The sequence below is a fragment of the Oreochromis aureus genome, linkage group 23 (assembly GCF_013358895.1).
Source record: "Oreochromis aureus strain Israel breed Guangdong linkage group 23, ZZ_aureus, whole genome shotgun sequence".
NCBI classification, from domain to species: domain Eukaryota; kingdom Metazoa; phylum Chordata; class Actinopteri; order Cichliformes; family Cichlidae; genus Oreochromis; species Oreochromis aureus.
Window position 1 is genome coordinate 17,233,033 of NC_052963.1, and position 22,315 is coordinate 17,255,347.

At 39.5% G+C, this 22,315-nt stretch overlaps 2 protein-coding genes across 8 annotated transcripts in view; one reads left to right on the forward strand and one right to left on the reverse strand.

Moving 5' to 3' along the window:
- Positions 1-239: 239 nt before the first annotated feature.
- LOC120436086 lies at positions 240-4,591 on the reverse strand. 5 transcript variants are annotated; one of them, XM_039606467.1, is made up of 3 exons: positions 1,178-3,785; positions 893-936; positions 246-469 (listed from the first exon to the last, which is right to left on the reverse strand). In XM_039606467.1, the coding sequence occupies exon 1, from the start codon at positions 3,774-3,776 to the stop codon at positions 1,182-1,184; it is 2,595 nt and encodes an 864-aa protein (XP_039462401.1). In that variant the 5' UTR covers positions 3,777-3,785; the 3' UTR covers positions 246-469; positions 893-936; positions 1,178-1,181. The 5 variants fall into 5 exon arrangements, 2 of the variants coding, with proteins under 2 accessions (XP_039462401.1, XP_039462400.1); XR_005610122.1 differs by having other exon boundaries at positions 240-300; positions 447-3,785; XR_005610123.1 differs by lacking the exon at positions 1,178-3,785 and adding an exon at positions 4,290-4,591 and having other exon boundaries at positions 246-936.
- Positions 4,592-5,647: 1,056 nt separating this feature from the next.
- nfkbiz (nuclear factor of kappa light polypeptide gene enhancer in B-cells inhibitor, zeta) overlaps positions 5,648-22,315 on the forward strand; it is a 41,340-nt gene continuing 24,672 nt past the window's right edge. For 2 of the 3 annotated variants that reach the window (XM_039607153.1, XM_039607155.1), the window contains exon 1: positions 5,649-6,202. The gene's annotated coding sequence lies outside the window, so the exon portion shown is untranslated. Of the gene's footprint in view, positions 6,203-22,315 lie in introns of all 3 variants that reach the window. The other variant, XM_039607151.1, reaches the window with a different exon arrangement.

A 22,315-nucleotide genomic window follows, 5' to 3' on the forward strand; every position in this document is an offset into this window, starting at 1 on the left:
GATGTACACTGCCTTGTTGGTATATATGTATCAATCTAATAAACCTCAACCTACACCATCCTCCCTATTCTGGATTTTAAACAGTACATAGCGGAAACAAAAAGACAAAAAGACTACAACACATAGTAGAAATCTTAAATTAAGACCAAGAACACTAGAGGTGAGACATGACCATTAATTAATAATATTATTAATTAAAATTAATAAATGACAGATTTAGTGATATTTTCATAAACTATTTATTTACCAAAACAATACAAAACAGCATGGTAGCACAATATATTTTTTAAACACAGCAACCTTTAAATATGAAAGTAGACGGAGAAAGAAAGGCGAGAAAGAAGAATAAGAATAACACTTAATTGAGTTTTTGATGGCATTTTACATACAGTACTAATACAGTACAGAACATATGGCAAAATACTGGCATCATATACAGTACTTACTTCTGAAGAAATTATATGGGACCCTGAAAAACAGGACACAAATGAAAGGACAAAGAACAGTGAATGGCAATTGATGGACTTACGTTGATGAACTTAAAAAGTTGAATGGTCTCAAGAACCTCTTAAACAAACAAACAATGTATGATTAGACCCTGACAAACAGGACAGAAAGGAATAAAGATTAGATGAATATTAAAATCTATAAAGGACAGATTATGATTGAATTGTAACTCCAAAGACTATTCACTCATCAATAAAAGGTCACCTACAACACTTCCACAGCAGCAACACTGAACATATCTTAAGGCATGGAAACCTTTAAGAAGTGAAAGGACAAACAGTGAAGGTTGAGAAAGAATTGCACTTAATAGATTTTTTCAGACGATGACAGTACTGGTATGCTTACTTTAGAAAAATGGTTGAATCATATTCCATATAGTACTTACTTAAAATGAACACACTTCAGTCCTCCTTAAATGACTGACAGCATCTGAAATGAAACAATGACAGATTAAGACTGTAAGAATATATGTTTATAAATGCCTAATACTCCAATCTCATATTTATTCTATCTATTAAGATGGACAAATTCTAAGCATTTACCAAGCACTTGACTTGTTTGAAGTGAAGGTAGATACTAAACATATTCATTTGGGCAATAACAATAAAGCTGAATTTAATATTAACAATACATAATTAGGAATGTTTTGCTCATTTTTATTTCACCTCACCAGGTTACAAAAGGAGCTTTCTCAGCAGGTCACTCTTCTCAGCTACCCTGTCAATGACCATGTCAGAGTCCAATGACATGAGAATGTCCTTTTCAGTGGCCATCAGCATAAACATCTCCAGCTTGTTTGCAGACAGGCTGCTTCGGAGTCTGCTTTTAATGAACTTGAGTGTAGAGAATGTTCTTTCACAGGCAACCTGAGTGAGGGAGAGGGTCAGCAGGTACTTGTATGCCAGCCCAAGGAGACGATAGGCATCAGACAGCATGTTGAACCGCCTGAGTATTTGATAGCAGCACAGTGGGCAATTTTTGCAAGAACCACAGCTTTTGGTCACAATTTCACTTTCTTCGTCCCATTCTTCAGATCTGTCCTTTGCTGTTCTGGTCATGTAGTCATCTACATGTGAGGTCCTAAGCCTTTCCCACTGTTCAGCAAAACGTTTCAGTTCTGACTGAAGGTTATTAACTGTAGCCCTGCTGTCAAATTTAAGTAGACGGGTGCTGAGGTTTTGAAATGCATTACTTGGTAGAGAAACTGTTCTGACCTGGCTAAACCTCCTGGGATCCAACCATGCCAAATCGGCAAGAAGAGGGCCATGTATGACAAATCGTCTGTGGATTGCTTCAATAACTGTGTCCAGGATGACATTGTGCACTTTCACCTCATATGATTTCTCAGCATTGACTTGCAACTCATCTTCAGGTATCTCTCCGGCCATGCCTTTTCTCTTTTTGGCTCTCTTTTCAGGTAGTTCAGCTTCCACTTCCATGTCTGTGTTGTTCTCCCTCTCCTCTAGTTTTTGATTTGTCTGTTTCACAAATGTGTCTGCAGCTGTCTTCACAGTTGGAAAGTCCCTGGCGATACTTTTGAGGCCATCTTGTGTGGCAGTCACCATATGATGTGCAGAGAGAATGTCCATCCCCTTTGACTGGAGGTACTTCGACAGAGGAGTTGTTTGCTCAAACACTCTAAGAAATATCTGTGCTGTTAACACAGTTTCATGCTTCAAGAGACACTCTTTAAAGCCTCGTGCTTTGGCACGAACAGCTGGCTTTTCTTTTTCCCTCTTTTCAATGGCTTCCAGCGTCAGCACTACATCAACGAAGAGGCCATCATCTGGTTTTCCAAAATGTCCAAAGATTTTTTGGAGGGCATCATGCTTGGCCCACCACCGTGTCTCACCTATTGGACTGAGGCGTCTGTGTCTTGTCTCTTGGGTTTGTTTCTCCCACAGATTAACCCTGTGATAGGACTCCTTGATGAACACAGCTATGTCATTAAGTAAATTAAAGAGTGATCCACTTTCAATGACACTTTGTGTTGTGTCAGCAATCACAAGATTAAGTATGTGTGCATAGCACCACACATGCACATGAGTTGGAGACTGGGCAGTCATAAGTGCTGAAAAGCCTTTGTACTGGCCCTGCATATTTGAAGCACCATCTGTTGCATTCCCAATGCACATGGCCTTGTCTAGATTCAGATGCTCTAAAACTCCGGAAAGCAAGTTTACAAAGTACTGCCCCGTGGATGCTTCGCACCTCACTATGGAGACAAGCCTCTCCTGCACAGCCTCAGTAACATACCTGATGATTACTGAACACTGATCATAACCTGTGATGTCTTGGGTTGTGTCTAGCTGAACAGAAAACATCCCAGCTTTCTGGACATCACTGGCAATGCTCTCTTGAAGGAGATGGCCAAGTGCATCAATCACTGAGTTGACAGTTGTTTTGGAGAGTAGGGTGATGAGAGATCCTCTACCTCTTGATCCACTGGTCTGATGCAACTTCTTGCTTTTTTCAATGCAGTCATTCAAATGTTCTCCAAGGCACATATCATACTTGCCTAATAACACAATCAGTTCCAGAAAGTTACCATGATCGATGGTGTTATCACCTAAAGTGTATGCAGCCTCATTCTCTACATGCCTATAGCTGAGTCCCCTCTTCCCAAGTACTTTGATCACATCCACTATACGCTCTAAAACTTGCCGTCTCTTTTTCACTTGTGCTCTGTGAGCTGACAACTGACTGCCACCAAACAAGCTCCTGATGTTGCCTTTTGAGCACCTTAAGAAAAAAGCTTCAGCACAGGTCTGGTGTGTAGTGCTCTTTTCATGCTCCTCTGTGCGCAGATGTATATGTCGCCAGTCACTCATGCCTGTTATAAATGTGCTGGTGTCAGTCCGCCTTGCAAATGCCAGACACACAAAGCAGAACAATAAATGGCGTTCTTTGCAATAAGTAAGCCACTTCCTGTTGGTGCCATCTTTACAGCTGAACACCCTCATCACAACTGCACTTGTACTGTTCTGCTGTGGGTGGTAATCTAAGAAGGCCTGTAATATGGCAGGTTCAGGGCGAGCAAAGTAATCGATGCCCTGGCTCTCTCTCTCCTGCTCTTTTATTTCTCTCTCTTGCTCCATCTCTCTCTCCTGCTCTTCTGTATGTCCCTGCTGCTCCGTCTCTTTCTCTTGCTCCATCTCTCTCTGCTGCTCTTCTGTATGTCCCTGCTGCTCCGTCTCTTTCTCTTGCTCCATCTCTGTCTCCTGCTCTTCTGTATGTCCCTGCTGCTCCGTCTCTTTCTCTTGCTCCATCTCTCTCTGCTGCTCTTTTATTTCTCTCTCTTGCTCCATCTCTCTCTCCTGCTCTTCCATCTCTCTCTCTTGCTCCATCTCTCTCTCCTGCTCTTCCATCTCTCTCTCTTGCTCCATCTCTCTCTCCTGCTCTTCCATCTCTCTCTCTTGCTCCATCTCTCTCTCCTGGTCTTTTATTTCTCTCTCTTGCTCCATCTCTCTCTCCTGCTCTTCTGTCTCCTCTGTCACAGACTTCTCCACTTTTGATGATAAATCAGCCTGGTGCAACATGTAACGATTGGCACAATTTGTTAAGATTTTGAGGGGTTTGACAAACTAACCTTAAGCATAAAATAAAATTTACTATCAGTAATATCACATTACCCGCCCAGCAGTATATAAACTCCGTTATGCTAGCTAGTACGCAGTACAAGTTATTCTAAGCGACTGTAAAAAGTCAGCACAACGAAAACAAACTACAACTAAACTTGGTTTATATCTGACACAGATAGACAGCAGGTCATAACTTCTTACCTGAAGTTCAGTTCCTCTGCCACTGGGACCGGCGGCCGTCTCAGGTCTCTCCTCCTCTTGCCTCCCCCTTCCCTCATCCACCTGCTGGCCTCCACCACTTGCTGATGTTGCTAAATCTGTGGAAGCTCTGCCATAGCTACCACCAAACAATTCAGTTATTTTTACACATTTGGCAGCGTCTGCCTGAAGGGCTTGTTTCCTTTTGGCCCTAATTTTTTCTGCACCTCCTTTCCTTTTTTTGTTCTCCATTTTCTTTAGTTCGTCTATAAGATTGCTAAACAAGGGGGAGGGTGCATCCGACCTCCTCGGCTGTAATTGGTCCAGCCCAGAGTCAATCATGACCAATTGGCCAATCCAACACCTTTCATTATATATACCCTTCCTAAAAAAATTTAAATAAATAAATATATCCATCGGCCCATAAAAACAAAAAATCGCCAGCGGCCCACCGGGCAAATGCCCGGTATGCCCGATGGCCAGTCCAGCTATGCACAAGGTAGAACCTAAACTGAATCAGCAGACAGATGTAAAAACAAAAACAATAGCAACAGCAACAAAAAATAACAGACTAGTATAAATGATTTTTAAAAAACCAAAAAATGTCTTCAATTGAAGTCAAAAATCAGTCAATTCATCAAAACATTACTGTTTACTTATCAGCCTATATTCATACACCTTTATATATATATAAAACTTCAATACAACTATAGAAATACATCACAGCATCTTATTACTCAGCTTACTAATTGTTTTTGGCACAAACGATCCCTTCCTACTCCTTTTGCTAGCTAGAGGCGTGCAATCACGTCGTCCTGAGGGCATTAATTAACGGACAGCAACAAGAGCTTATCAATTTTTTTTCCTCAAATTCTTACAATCCTGTTCAGTTTGCCCCTGATTACCGCACTGAGATATTGAACATAAGGACACTTTCAATCAAGCTGACATAAACTCTTTCCAAAACATTGTGGCTAACGCCAAAGCCTCTTAACACCCTGATCTCTGATTAGCTTTCTTGTAAATGGAATCAGCATTAACCATAAGATTTATCTTGTCATCAATATATGTTCCCAGATACTTAAAGCTATTAACAACTTGCACAGACTGACCAGGAAGTGAAAGACCTTTTATGGGGCCTGGGTCATTCAAGATGCGCTGTTTTGTCAACATGAATCAACAAATGAGCCTTACACAATTCTTCCAGCCTGCGTACCTCAGCAACCTAGCCTAGTAAAAACAATAAAACCTACAAGTGCAGGCATAGGTGGCATTTTTTTTGGCAGGCTCTCGTTTTTTCCACATTCCTTCAAAGGCATGTTTGAGTTGGCTTTGGGATTAAAGGACTCATTTTGGGTAAGTTCAGTACCTGTTGGCGATGGTTAAACTTAGAGGTGAGATATACTCTGCACACAGAGTGGAGTTGAGCACAGTCACCACATGGGAAACAATCAAAAACTTTTATCTAAATATGACAAATGCTCATCTAAACAAGTCATCTCATCCTCTTCAAAGTTGCCAAATTTGAAGTGGATCAGATCAAGTGTAGCTGACGCAGGCAAAGAACCAACAAAAAGGCAGATTTTAAAAAATATATGTTAAAAAGCTGAGCAGAAATTTGTAGTAAAAATCTGTCTGTCTATTCTTTGTTTCAGAATAAGGACGTTATCCTTCTGCCATCCCGTTCTCCCCATCACGCATTTCATAACGCCCACGCAGGATCTGTTTTTTTTAACGTCTAGCACAACCTGTCTTCCTCTCCCGGAGGGGAAATCCCAACAAACGAGGGCTGTTACAGGGGAGTGGTTTGCGCCAACAACAAATTAAAGTCATCCAGAGCTTGAGCTTTCAGTTATATGCAGGTGTTCAGTAACAAAGCACAGGTCTTGATCCTGCAGATGCGCACAACTTGACAGGTAAACCTCTGGAAGCTAAGAGGAAGTTTTCTGTTTAATGTAGTACAGACTTTGGAGATTAATAACAGGACATATTTAACAATAATCTGCTTTAATTGAAGAGTACATAGTTCAAATTTGCTGCGTTTGGGACTGAGTGGAGTTAAAAGGTGGTATTGTTCATAAGTTTGCTTATGTATTCAAACTGTAAAGTTCATTTGCATATAAACTGATCGCCGCTAATCTTTTATGTTTCTGAAATGGGCTTCAATCCAACTGCTTTTAAAGCCTTTTTCTTACTTTAATACTTTAATGTACTTTATTGTGTGGATGCTGGAGGCATCCACACTATTGAGTTCCTGTTTCTCTTTATTCTTTATTATTATTATTGTGTGGATGCTTTATGCATCCACACTATTGAGTTCCTGTTTCTCTTTATTCTTTATTCTACTTTATTATTATTCCAGTTGCCACTTTTTGTACGTTTTTTGGCACTTAACTAGTCCCACAATTTTCAGCCGATTTTCACCGTTCAAATTTTAAACTATTCTGCTATTTCTGCTAATTCCTGCTATGACTTTTGGTATTTTATACTGTTATACTTTTTAAAATATTAAGCTTTTTTCCTTTAATTTGTCCCATTGAAATGAATGGGAAACTTCTGCAATTCTGCTAAAACTTGCTTGTTTTTGAAACTTAACTACTTTTTCCTACTTTCACATAGAACAACCATTCAAACTTTAAAATGTTCACAAATTATTGGGCTATTCATAAATGATTCAGCTTTTTCATATCTGTTACCGTTTTCATCTTATCCCTCTTTAAGTTTTGAGTTGCAAAATTGTAATTTTTCACAAAATACATGCGTTGTTATGGTTGCTATGCAGTTGGTTCTAAGTGAGCCACTGTACCTTTGGCAATTTTCTCTTCATGTCCGAACAACTTCTTGCTACTCACTCAATTTTCACTCAACCCACACAAATTATACATCAAAACGTAGGTATTTTTGCTGGCTTTCAGAAAATGTCACCATCATTGTTGTGAAATTTATAGAATTTTGGCAAATCTCCTCAGACCAACACAAAGTCAGAAAACTCTCCATAGAAAGTCAATGGAGAGTTTGTTCAAAATCATCGCTTGATTTCTGTAATGAGAGGCATATTCGAATCGTCATATCTCCTTAACGAAGCGAAGTTACGACATGAGGCTTGTCCCGTATATCTTCAGACACTCCTGACGCTCACAATTCAAGAATTATTTTCTCACCTATTACCGTTCTGAAATGAGTTAGACTTGTTTGAGGGTAGGAAATTCGTCGTTCGCTCAGATTTCTTCAGATTTCAAACTCTGAAATGAACCACTTTTTTTCTCTCGTCATATCTTTTGATAGATTTCCACAAAGACCTGAAAATTTCCATGACTGTTCACCAAAGCCTGCTGTCTCTTACGGTGAAAGAATGATATCTATACTCCAAATAGATTTAGAGTTAGAAAGCGTTGTTTGAGGGCAAGTCAAGGCAGATTTCACTTGCCTCTACTCAGTTATGGTGCATTAGAAGTCAAATATCTTCAATAATTCATATTTTAATGATAAATTGTCAACACTTTAAGATTCCCCATCTCTTCTGAACAAACGGTGTAAGAATGACCATTCTAGCCCCTACGGTTAGGAAATTATGGCCATTTGTTTGAGAGGAATCCTCACTATGAGAAATTCACTGCAGAAATCCTGTCTCTGTGCTCTGTGTGTGTAAAAACGGCTGCACCTGTTTTGGCGGGAAAAAGTACACAGCCTCTCTGATTGGTGGATTCAAATTTAGCAGCTCCCAGGCTGCTTGACTGACCTAGAAACTTGATTTTCTCTCCTGTGTGTGTGTGTGTGTGTGTGTGTGTGTGTGTGTGTGTGTGTGTGTGTGTGAGAGAGAGAGAGAGAGAGGCGAGAGAGAGTTTTATGGGAGCATCTTATTGTATGATTTAAATTCAATATATTTAGACTGGTTGACTGAATTTGATCCTGTGTGTGTCTCTCTGTGCTTGTGGGACTTTTTGCAGCTGTCCATTTTGCTTTTCCAATTTTTCTATTTAAGTTATTACTATTGTGCTAAGTCATAGCATTTGTGCTGCTTTTCAGTATTTGTGCTAAATACAGCATTTGTGCTAAATCATACAGCATTTCTGCTATTTTATAGGATTTGTACTTAATATAATATTTTGCTTAATTATAGTATTTCTGCCATTTTATAGTATTTGTGCTAAAACATAGTATTTCTACTAAATGCAGTATTTCTGGGTAATCATTGTATTTCTATATATTTCTGCCAGGTCCCCAGGGAGTCAGTCCTAATATTCAAATTTACATATCAGGACCTGGACGGCTCCCAGCCAGCCAGCCAATCATATCTGAGTCCTGGCACATTTAAATTTGCATATTGGGGCATTCATGGCTTCCCAGCCAGCCAATCATATCTGACTCCTGGCACATTCAAATTTGCATATTGGGACCTTCATGGCTTCTCAGCCAGCCAATCATATCTGAGTCCTGGCACATTCAAATTTGCATATTGTTGCCTTCATGGCTTCCCAGCCAGCCAATCATATCTGAGTCCTGGCACATTCAAATTTGCATATTGGGACCTTCATGGCTTCCCAGCCAGCCAATCATATCTGAGACCTGGCACATTTAAATTTGCATATTGGGACCTTCGTGGCTTCTAAGCCCACCAATCATCTATGTCATATATCTCTAATATTTCATATTTTTATTTTAAATGGTCAGCATTTCAAGATTCCCCTATGTCTTCTGAATAAAATGGTCTAAGAATGACTGTTTTAGCCCCTACGGTTAGAAATTTATGGCTGTTTGTTTGAGGGGAATTCTCACTATGAGAAATAGACTGCAAAAATCCTGTCTCTCTCTGTGCTGCATGTGTAAAAGCCTGCACTTGGTGCACCAGTTTTGGCGGGAAAAAGCACACAGCCTCTCTGATTGGTGGATTCAAATTGAGAAGGTCACAGCTGTTTGACTGACCTAGAAACATGCTGTTAACAGCCCCTGTTCACTTTCTGCTGCTGCTGCTGCTGCTGCTGCTGCTGGTGTGTGTGTGTGTGTGTGTGTGTGTGTGTGTGTGTGTGTGTGTGTGTGTGTGTGTGTACTTGTTTTCGTGACATCTGAGGACAATTTTATGATAACACACTCACAAAATGAGGGCGCTCGGAAAAATGAGGACATTTTGAGGTCCTCATTTTTCCGAGCCTTCTAAAGTGTTCTAGAGGCCCCAACATGCTCCCAAACCAAAAATCTCGAATGTCCTGAAATATCACAATTTTATGAAAAGTGTGTTTAAGTGTGTTTAGCGTTTTTGCTCACTTTCAGTTTCGCCGCCTACTGGCCAGTTTTGGAACAAAACACACTTTTAACACACTTTCAGTGACGTCACTCTGTGAGTCCTCATTTTGTAGGTGTGTCAGACACAATAACACATTTGACCCAGGTTATAGTGACATCACTCTGCGAGTCCTCATTTTGTAGGTGTGTCAGACACAATAACACATTTGACCCAGGTTATACCCTTCTTGGGGCTTAAGCAAGGGTAACAACAGTTAAATCAGGCAAATCTTGACAAAAATGAAGGTCTTTAGATTCAGTTATTAGTGCCTGCACATCTTGGGGTTTTTTGTTGTTGACAAAATGTCTCAAAATATAAAGTTTCAACATTTGTGTAATTATATTACTGTTATTTAATGAGTCTTACTTCTCAAAATCAATGCACAAATTGTCTGACCTTCACTAAGCAGAAATGATGTGTGCAGATTTTGACCCTTGAAGAGTTTATATTAATCTGCATTAATATAATTGCATCTGCAATCTGCAGTTGAACTTAGAGATTCCTGCCGCTGTCATGTGATTCAGTATGATCATCAGGCTCAGTCTCGACTCTGAATTCAAGAGGGCAGCAGCATGTCTCCTTGTTGAATGTCTGCTTTGAATTTTGGGTTGTTTTTTTTGTTTTGGTTTTTCTCCTCTGCTACTACCAGAAGTTGTCTGCACCACACCAGGGCCTGTGCTGCTAGCATAAACCAACTGAGCCTCAACCAGGGCCTGTGCTGTTTTCTGAGGCCATCTGCACCGCACCAGGGCCTAGCTAGACCCATAGGCACCACACCAGGGCCTTTACTGCTGTGTAATCAATTACTGTAAATGTACATGTTATCAGGAAATGATCAGACGGCAGAGGGTTTTCAGGAAACACTGTTAAATGTTCAGTTTCTATTTCATATGTTAAAACAAGATCTAGAGTGTGATAAAAGTGGTGGGTGGGTTCTTTTACATTTTGAGAGAAGCCAATTGAGTCTAATAACAGATTAAATGCCATGTTGAGGCTGTCATTTTTAGCATCTACATGGATGTTAAAATCACCCACAATAATTATTTTATCTGAGCTGAGCACTAAATCAGATAAAAGTCTGAGAAATCAGACAGAAACTCTGTAAGGCCCAGGTGGACGATAGATGATAACAAGTAAGACTGGTTTCTGAGTTTTACAGCTGGGGTGGACGAGGCTAAGCATCAGGCTTTCAAATGAATTAAAAGTCTGTCTTGGTCTTTCGTTAATTAATAGGCTGGTGTGAAAAATTGCTGCCACACCGCCCCTCCGCCTGTAACTGCGATTTCTGGTAGTTAGAATTACTCGGGGTGTTGATTCATTTTAACTAACATAATCATCCGACTGCAACCAGGTTTCTGTAAGGCAGAGTAAATCGATTTGTTGATCAATTATTAAGTCATGTACTAACAGACTTGGAGGAGAGCGCCCTAATATTTAATAATCCACAATGTTTTACTCTTTGGTTCAGATGTGGATACTGTATTGTTCTTTCTTTTTTTTTTTTATGTTTAAATTGTTTTTGCTGGTTTTAGTTTGTTTTGTCTGTTTGGGAGCTGACACGGTCTCAGTGGAGATGGGTTTTGGGGGTAGCAGGAGGAGAGAAGCTGCAGAGAGGCGTGTAAGACTGCAACTCTGCTTCTTGGTCCCAACTCTGGATAGTCATATTTTGGGGCTTTAATAAATTTGTCCATATTTCTAGAAATGAGAGCTGCTCCATCCAAAGTGGGATGGATGCCGTCTCTCCTAACAAGACCAGGTTTCCTCCAGAAGCTTTGCCAATTATCTATGAAGCCGACATCATTTCTGGGACAACACAGACAGCAATTTAAGGAGAAATGCAGCTAAACAGGTCACTCCTGGTCTGATTGGGGAGGGGACCAGAGAAAACTACAGAGTCAACATTGTTTTGGCAAAGTTACACACTGATTCGATATTGATTTCAGTGACCTCCGATTGGCGTAACTGGGTGTCATTACTGCCGATGTGAATTATGATTTTACTGAATTTACGTTTACCCTTATGTGGTGGCGCGAATGAGGAATAACGGGGACGGTAACTAAGATGTTGACAACGCCACCTGGGGAGGAGTTACACCCCAGGAAAGATATCTCTAGCCAATGTAAGTGTTACACTGGCAACCAAAGCCCACAGACTTGTTATTAACGGCAAAGGTGAGGCAGGTGAATTTTACAAATCAAGGTTTATTAAGAAGAACTACTAAAAACATAGAATTATAAAATCAAAGAGGCACCTAAGGTAGCAGGGTTGAGACGGCAAAATAGTTAATTAAAACGACCAGACTCCCTACCACGATGCTACCCTAAAACAATCACAACATGATAAAAGAGCAACTAAACAAAATGGTGGAGACGGCCACTTGAGGAGGCAACCTACAGGGAGGAGTGCCCAAGGGTGCCACCAATTACTCACCCATGTGATTTCACTGCAGACCTCACTCACACTAAACGGTGCAATCTACCTATGCCCGGTGTGTACACTCGCATGCATCGGGAGGATTCCACCTCACGTGCCTAGCCCCTCAACAAGCAGCCACACCTCCACTAAAGCAATAAAAGAAAGCATAAAACATTAAACAGATTAGTAAAAGATCTACATAAAACAAATACACCCCAAATTACTGTTTGTTATAAAAGCATTGCGTAACAAACAAAACAGCATATGACAAGACAGCAGTAGTATAGTGCAAGCCTGCAACAAAAGAGGGAAACAGTTGTCAAAGTCCACCCTACTATGCCACGTTATGATGAACACAAGAGTCCCACTTACCACTCTCTAAAGGGCAATACTAAACTGAGTAACTTTCCTGGAGAGATCTGCAGCGCTTAACTGCCTAATGCTCGCAGCCACCTTGGATGGACAAGACTACCAAATGACTCCTTCTGGTAGTGAAGCGCAGCTGTTTCTTATAAGCCTGCTAATTGTCAACTGGGAAGGTGTGGATGTTAGTGGTGCGTTTGTGGACATCATGTAAAATCCTACCCCAGAATCTACTTCACTACACTTAGCCAGCAGTTTTAAATTTCCTTCAATGTCGCCTGCTCTGGCCCCTGGAAGACAATTAACTATGGTTGCCGGTGTCTCTAGCTTCACATGTCTGAGAACAGAATCACCAATTACCAGAGTTTGACCCCGACGGGTGTGTCGCCGAGTGGGGAAAAACGGTTAGACACATGTATGAATTTGAGGAATGGACCCAAAATGCAGACACAAAGGAACGTGAAAGAAAATTTTAATATTAACAGAAAGCAAGCTGTTTATTAAGGCTGGTAAAATAGGCAGAACCAGCTTCCAGTTTGGATTCGGGAGACAGACACTATCTCTACTTTTAAGATTAGGCTTCAAACTTTCCTTTTGCTAAAGCATATAGTTAGGGCAGGATCAGGTGACCCTGAATCCTCCCTTAGTTGTGCTGCAGTGAACGTAGGCTGCCGGGATTCCCATGATGCACTGAGTTTTTTCCTTTCCAGTCACCTTTCTCACTCACTATGTGTTAATAGACCTCTCTGCACTGAATCATACTTGTTATTAATCCACAGCATGTCTTTATCCTGTCTTCCTTCTCTCACCCCAACCAATCACAGCAGATGGCCCCGCCCCTCCCTGAGCCTGGTTCTGCTGGAGGTTTCTTCCTGTTAAAGGGAGTTTTCCTTTCGCACTGTCGCCAAAGTTCTTGCTCATAGGTGGTCGTATGATTGTTGGGTTTTTCCTCTGTATCTATTATTGTGCGATCTACTGTACAATATAAAAGCGCCTTGAGGCGATTGTTGTTGTGATTTGGTGCTATATAAATAAAATTGAATTTAATTGAATTAAAAGATTACAAAACAAAAGGCAGAAGTGAAGCTAAACAATAACCTAACCTGGGGACAAACCATGAAACCTGACATGGATACAAACATACCTGGAACATGGAAACGTGGCACCAAAGACAACAGATGACCTGACACTGAACAAATGAGGACAGGACTTACAGTGGCTTGCAAAAGTATTCGCCCCTTGAACTTTTCCACATTTTGTCACATTACTGCCACAAACATGAATCAATTTTATTGGACTCGCACATGAAAGACCAATACAAAGTGGTCTACACGTGAGAAGTGGAATGAAAATCATACATGATTCCAAACATTTTTACAAATAAATAACTGAAAAGGGGGTGTGCGTAATTATTCAGCCCCTGAGTCAATACTTTGTAGAACCACCTTTTGCTGAAATTGGATTCCATTAAAATTGATTCATGTTTGTGGCAGTAATGTGACAAAATGTGGAAAAGGGGACGAATACTTTTGCAAGCCCTTGTAAGTACACAGAGAGACAATGAGGGGATGAGGAACAGCTGGGACAAATCAGACCTAACAAGACAAGGGAAACAAAACTAGACTCACTGCATATAGGACAAGGACTTTCACAATAAAACAGACATCACAAGGGTAATCTAATAAACAAATGAACTTAGCTAACCTAAAGAACTTATAAATAAACATCGACATCCAAACAAACTAAAACTTAAAATGCTGGGTCAACAAACCCAGGAAAGTGACAGTAAAATCATTTATTATACACATTATACTTATTTTCTTAAATTGCTTATCTATTATCTGTATTTTCACTTGAGGGTCTAGGGGTACTGCTCTTCTTTTCATGACAAATTAGGACATGTTTATGATAACACACTGACAATATCAGGCCAATTTTGGCATTACTCCATCAGTGAACAGCATGCCCATGCTAACTTAAACTAGACCAGCAAGCTAACCACATGTGTATTTAAGTGTTACTTAAGAATAGGAACCAAACAAATTAACGGAACGAAATTAACTGTAACAGCAGTTTGCAAAACACTGTGACACTTCTCAAGTGTTCCTACCTCAAATACAGCGAGTGTTGCTGTGTTTTTGTTGTTAAATGGACGAGGAGAGCCCGTGGCTGGTGAGAGGATGCGGCATTTCGTCAGTGGAGCATAGAACGACGTCTGTGATTGGACAACAAGTGAGTAACGCTGCATCTGATTGTTCGAAAGCCTCAACCAAAGAGCTGCTGGTCACGGCAAGATACAAACTCGCCGGAGCTCTGAGTGAACTGCACATCCGGGACCTTCAGCACTCAGCAGAGATTTGTCTTGACGTATGTATTTACCTTTGATATCCATGACTCGACGCACATTTAGCAAGGTAAAGTTGTATGTTTAACAAGCTAATTAACGCTAGTTAAACGGAACTAAAACAATACACAATCGATTTGAACAAACTGTGTGATGAATGATGATAAATGCTAAAAATTACTTAAGATTTATCTTCAACAATAGATATTAGAAGTTTAATTTAACTGTTTTAAATTCCACTGGAGTTAAAGGGACCTGTGGCCTTGCACGTGCTCTGCATCTTCAACTGCACAGACAGTCAGTCTAAGCTCTTTTTAAGTGTAGCTAACTGCAACACACATTTTTTTTTCAACACAAGATATGTTTGGGGGATTTAAATGTTAATAATAATGTTTTCGTATTTAGCACAAACCAATAGGGTCTGGGTCTCTGGCCCAGCGTTTCTGACGTTATTCTAAGGTTTTTGAGTTTCTTATGTTTAGTGGCGGGTTAGTTGAGTTTGGCTTAACGTTATTAACATTGTTTTAAGGAGTTTATGTTAGGGTTGTATATTACAACGTTTGTATTTTCATGCCATTTTTCCTGTTTTATTTTGAAAGAGTCTGTTGTGTTCAGTTCATTAATCTCACTGACCTGTTGTGTCAATAGAATCATTTGTGCCAGCTACTTCCCTGCTCTCCTTCCATCCTGTCTCAACCTCCAACAGGAAAGTAGAAGTCCTCATATGGTAGGACCAGTGATTGTAGTGTGTGTGTTACACTGTCCTCATATTGTTTTAAGCTGTGAAGGACATGAGTGTGTTTCAGTTGCCTTCCTCATGTGGTTGGATCAACAACTCTAGTGTGTGTTACACTGTCCTCATATTGTGGGTAGCAGAACTGTACAGTGTTAAGTTTCTTTAGAATCTGGTATAAGGAAGTCGGATCCTTCTGTAATAATGTTCACTGATACAAATATGATCTGTAGTTAATTATCTAGTCGGGATTTATACTAGAGAATGTTTCTGACGTTATATTGTTGTCTTTTGTTGCAGACACCAAGTGCTGAGGTCCTGTCTCAGCCTCATACTTACCCACTTCATTCTTCCAACAGGTTACACATCATATTTTTGTATTTGGTATCAAGTATATGTGTCAGATGGGCCTAGTGCATAAATGAAATGCACTTTAATTGTATTAAAACAATCAGTTTCAGTCAAAGTTAACCAAAATCAACATTAGCATTAGGAGAAAGTAATTGTCTATACCATTTGTTAGTCCAAACTTTCCGTAAAGCATCAGCGTGATCTTTATTCTGACTACATTTGATATTTTTGTCCTTTTACACATGTTTTTGTCCATTTAACCTCCCGCTGATCAGTTTACATGATTTAATTTCTGGGGAAATAGATGCCTTTAAATCAGTGTTGGGTTTGGAGCTTTTATTGACAACAGCAGAAGAAGTTAGAAGTCAGGAACATGAACTCTACATGTGTTCAGTCGTCATGTCCTCATATTGTTTTAAGCTGTGAAGGACATGAGTGTGTTTAAGAAGAAGTCCTCATATGGTAGGACCAGTGATTGTAGTGTGTGTTACACTGTCCTCATATTGTTTTAAGCTGTGAAGGACATGAGTGTGTTTCAGTTGCCTTCCTCATGTGGTTGGACCAACAACTCTAGTGTGTGTTACACTGTCCTCATATTGTTGGTAGCAGAACTGTACAGTGTTAAGTTTCTTTAGAATCTGGTATAAGGAAGTCGGATCCTTCTGTAATAATGTTCACTGCTACAAATATGATCTGTAGTTGATCATCTAGTCGGGATTTATACTAGAGAATGTTTCTGACGTTATATTGTTGTCTTTTGTTGCAGACACCAAGTGCTGAGGTCCTGTCTCAGCCTCATACAGACCAATCGGTGAGTGACTTACCCACTTCATTCTTCCAACAGGTTACACATCATGTTTTTGTATTTGGTATCAAGTATATGTGTCAGATGGGCCTAGTGCATAAATTAAATGCACTTTAATTGTATTAAAACAATCAGTTTCAGTCAAAGTTAACCAAAATCAACATTAGCATTAGGAGAAAGTAATTGTCTATACCATTTGTTAGTCCAAACTTTCCCTTTAAGCATCAGCGTGATCTTTATTCTGACTACATTTGATATTTTTGTCCTTTTACACATGTTTTTGTCCATTTAACCTCCCGCTGATCAGTTTACATGATTTAATTTCTGGGGAAATAGATGGCTTTACATCAGTGTTGGGTTTAGAGCTTTTATTGACAACAGCAGGAGAAGTTAGAAGTCAGGAACATGAACTCTACATGTGTTCAGTCGTCATGTCCTCATATTGTTTTAAGCTGTGAAGGACATGAGTGTGTTTCAGTTGCCTTCTTCATGTGGTTGGACCAACAACTCTAGTGTGTGTTACACTGTCCTCATATTGTGTGTAGCAGAACTGTACAGTGTTAAGTTTCTATAGAATCTGGTATAAGGAAGTCAGATCCTTCTGTGAATAATGTTCACTGCTACAAATATGATCTGTAGTTGATCATCTAGTCGGGATTTATACTAGAGAATGTTTCTGACGTTATATTGTCTTTTGTTGCAGACACCAAGTGCTGAGGTCCTGTCTCAGCCTCATACAGACCAATCGGTGAGTGACTTACCCACTTCATTCTTCCAACAGGTTACATCATGTTTTTGTATTTGGTATCAAGTATATGTGTCAGATGGGCCTAGTGCATAAATGAAATGCACTTTAATTGTATTAAAACAATCAGTTTCAGTCAAAGTTAACCAAAATCAACATTAGCATTAGGAGAAAGTAATTGTCTATACCATTTGTTAGTCCAAACTTTCCCTTTAAGCATCAGCGTGATCTTTATTCTGACTACATTTGATATTTTTGTCCTTTTACACATGTTTTTGTCCATTTAACCTCCTGCTGATCAGTTTACATGATTTAATTTCTGGGGAAATAGATGGCTTTACATCAGTGTTGGGTTTAGAGCTTTTATTGACAACAGCAGGAGAAGTTAGAAGTCAGGAACATGAACTCTACATGTGTTCAGTCGTCATGTCCTCATATTGTTTTAAGCTGTGAAGGACATGAGTGTGTTTCAGTTGCCTTCTTCATGTGGTTGGACCAACAACTCTAGTGTGTGTTACACTGTCCTCATATTGTTGGTAGCAGAACTGTACAGTGTTAAGTTTCTTTAGAATCTGGTATAAGGAAGTCGGATCCTTCTGTAATAATGTTCACTGCTACAAATATGATCTGTAGTTAATTATCTAGTCGGGATTTATCCTAGAGAATGTTTCTGACGTTATATTGTTGTCTTTTGTTGCAGACACCAAGTGCTGAGGTCCTGTCTCAGCCTCATACAGACCAATTGGTGAGTGACATACCCACTTCATTCTTCCAACAGGTTACACATCATGTTTTTGTATTTGGTATCAAGTATATGTGCCAGTTGGGCCTAGTGCATAAATGAAATGCACTTTGATTGTATTAAAACAATCAGTTTCAGTCAAAGTTAACCAAAATCAACATTAGCATTAGGAGAAAGTAATTGTCTATACCATTTGTTAGTCCAAACTTTCCTTAAAGCATCAGCGTGATCTTTATTCTGACTACATTTGATATTTTTGTCCTTTTACACATGTTTTTGTCCATTTAACCTCCCGCTGATCAGTTTACATGATTTAATTTCTGGGGAAATAGATGGCTTTACATCAGTGTTGGGTTTAGAGCTTTTATTGACAACAGCAGGAGAAGTTAGAAGTCAGGAACATGAACTCTACATGTGTTCAGTCGTCATGTCCTCATATTGTTTTAAGCTGTGAAGGACATGAGTGTGTTTAAGTAGAAGTCCTCATATGGTAGGACCAGTGATTGTAGTGTGTGTTACACTGTCCTCATATTGTTTTAAGCTGTGAAGGACATGAGTGTGTTTCAGTTGCCTTCTTCATGTGGTTGGACCAACAACTCTAGTGTGTGTTACACTGTCCTCATATTGTTGGTAGCAGAACTGTACAGTGTTAAGTTTCTTTAGAATCTGGTATAAGGAAGTCGGATCCTTCTGTAATAATGTTCACTGCTACAAATATGATCTGTAGTTGATCATCTAGTTGGGATTTATACTAGAGAATGTTTCTGACGTTATATTGTTGTCTTTTGTTGCAGACACCAAGTGCTGAGGTCCTGTCTCAGCCTCATACAGACCAATCGGTGAGTGACTTACCCACTTCATTCTTCCAACAGGTTACACATCATATTTTTGTATTTGGTATCAAGTATATGTGTCAGATGGGCCTAGTGCATAAATGAAATGCACTTTAATTGTATTAAAACAATCAGTTTCAGTCAAAGTTAACCAAAATCAACATTAGCATTAGGAGAAAGTAATTGTCTATACCATTTGTTAGTCCAAACTTTCCTTTAAGCATCAGCTTGATCTTTATTCTGACTACATTTGATATTTTTGTCCTTTTACACGTTTTTTGTCCATTTAACCTCCCGCTGATCAGTTTACATGATTTAATTTCTGGGGAAATAGATGGCTTTACATCAGTGTTGGGTTTAGAGCTTTTATTGACAACAGCAGGAGAAGTTAGAAGTCAGGAACATGAACTCTACATGTGTTCAGTCGTCATGTCCTCATATTGTTTTAAGCTGTGAAGGACATGAGTGTGTTTAAGTAGAAGTCCTCATATGGTAGGACCAGTGATTGTAGTGTGTGTGTTACACTGTCCTCATATTGTTGGTAGCAGAACTGTACAGTGTTAAGTTTCTTTAGAATCTGGTATAAGGAAGTCAGATCCTTCTGTAATAATGTTCACTGCTACAAATATGATCTGTAGTTAATTATCTAGTCGGGATTTATCCTAGAGAATGTTTCTGACGTTATATTGTTGTCTTTTGTTGCAGACACCAAGTGCTGAGGTCCTGTCTCAGCCTCATACAGACCAATCGGTGAGTGACATACCCACTTCATTCTTCCAACAGGTTACACATCATGTTTTTGTATTTGGTATCAAGTATATGTGCCAGTTGGGCCTAGTGCATAAATGAAATGCACTTTGATTGTTTTAATACAATCAGTTTGAGGAAAAGTTTCCCAAAATCAACATTAGTATTAGGAGAAAGCAATTGTCTATACCATTTGTTAGTCCAAACTTTCCCTTAAAGCATCAGCTTGATCTTTATTCTGACTACATTTGATATTTTTGTCCTTTTACACGTTTTTGTCCATTTAACCTCCCGCCGATCAGTTTACATGATTTAATTTCTGGGGAAATAGATGGCTTTACATCAGTGTTGGGTTTAGAGCTTTTATTGACAACAGCAGGAGAAGTTAGAAGTCAGGAACATGAACTCTACATGTGTTCAGTCGTCATGTCCTCATATTGTTTTAAGCTGTGAAGGACATGAGTGTGTTTAAGAAGAAGTCCTCATATGGTAGGACCAGTGATTGTAGTGTGTGTTACAATGTCCTCATATTGTTTTAAGCTGTGAAGGACATGAGTGTGTTTAAGTAGAAGTCCTCATATGGTAGGACCAGTGATTGTAGTGTGTGTTACACTGTCCTCATATTGTTTTAAGCTGTGAAGGACATGAGTGTGTTTCAGTTGCCTTCTTCATGTGGTTGGACCAACAACTCTAGTGTGTGTTACACTGTCCTCATATTGTTGGTAGCAGAACTGTACAGTGTTAAGTTTCTTTAGAATCTGGTATAAGGAAGTCGGATCCTTCTGTAATAATGTTCACTGCTACAAATATGATCTGTAGTTGATCATCTAGTCGGGATTTATACTAGAGAATGTTTCTGACGTTATATTGTTGTCTTTTGTTGCAGACACCAAGTGCTGAGGTCCTGTCTCAGCCTCATACAGACCAATCGGTGAGTGACTTACCCACTTCATTCTTCCAACAGGTTACACATCATATTTTTGTATTTGGTATCAAGTATATGTGTCAGATGGGCCTAGTGCATAAATGAAATGTACTTTAATTGTATTAAAACAATCAGTTTCAGTCAAAGTTAACCAAAATCAACATTAGCATTAGGAGAAAGTAATTGTCTATACCAGGGTGCCCAATCCCAGTCCTCGAGAGCTACTGTCCTGCAGCTTTTAGATGCATCCCTACTCCAACACAGCTGAATCAAATAGTTGGATTACCAATTCGGCATGCCATCAAGTCTGGCAAAGGCCTGATAACGAGCCATTCATTTGATTCAGGTGTGCTCGAACAAGGACGCATCTAAAAGCTGCAGGGCAGTAGCTCTCGAGGACTGGGATTGGGCACCCTGGTCTATACCATTTGTTAGTCCAAACTTTCCCTTAAAGCATCAGCGTGATCTTTATTCTGACTACATTTGATATTTTTGTCCTTTTACACATGTTTTTGTCCATTTAACCTCCCGCTGATCAGTTTACATGATTTAATTTCTGGGGAAATAGATGGCTTTACATCAGTGTTGGGTTTAGAGCTTTTATTGACAACAGCAGGAGAAGTTAGAAGTCAGGAACATGAACTCTACATGTGTTCAGTCGTCATGTCCTCATATTGTTTTAAGCTGTGAAGGACATGAGTGTGTTTAAGAAGAAGTCCTCATATGGTAGGACCAGTGATTGTAGTGTGTGTTACACTGTCCTCATATTGTTTTAAGCTGTGAAGGACATGAGTGTGTTTCAGTTGCCTTCCTCATGTGGTTGGACCAACAACTCTAGTGTGTGTTACACTGTCCTCATATTGTTGGTAGCAGAACTGTACAGTGTTAAGTTTCTTTAGAATCTGGTATAAGGAAGTCGGATCCTTCTGTAATAATGTTCACTGCTACAAATATGATCTGTAGTTGATCATCTAGTTGGGATTTATACTACTAGAGAATGTTTCTGACGTTATATTGTTGTCTTTTGTTGCAGACACCAAGTGCTGAGGTCCTGTCTCAGCCTCATACAGACCAATCGGTGAGTGACTTACCCACTTCATTCTTCCAACAGGTTACACATCATGTTTTTGTATTTGGTATCAAGTATATGTGTCAGATGGGCCTAGTGCATAAATTAAATGCACTTTAATTGTATTAAAACAATCAGTTTCAGTCAAAGTTAACCAAAATCAACATTAGCATTAGGAGAAAGTAATTGTCTATACCATTTGTTAGTCCAAACTTTCCCTTTAAGCATCAGCGTGATCTTTATTCTGACTACATTTGATATTTTTGTCCTTTTACACATGTTTTTGTCCATTTAACCTCCCGCTGATCAGTTTACATGATTTAATTTCTGGGGAAATAGATGGCTTTACATCAGTGTTGGGTTTAGAGCTTTTATTGACAACAGCAGGAGAAGTTAGAAGTCAGGAACATGAACTCTACATGTGTTCAGTCGTCATGTCCTCATATTGTTTTAAGCTGTGAAGGACATGAGTGTGTTTCAGTTGCCTTCTTCATGTGGTTGGACCAACAACTCTAGTGTGTGTTACACTGTCCTCATATTGTGTGTAGCAGAACTGTACAGTGTTAAGTTTCTTTAGAATCTGGTATAAGGAAGTCGGATCCTTCTGTAATAATGTTCACTGCTACAAATATGATCTGTAGTTGATCATCTAGTCGGGATTTATACTAGAGAATGT

Excerpts from the sequence above, each read along its gene's own strand:
- LOC120436086 (XM_039606467.1), bottom strand. The coding sequence starts at position 3,776 with ATGGAGCAAGAGAAAGAGACGGAGCAGCAGGGACATACAGAAGAGCAG.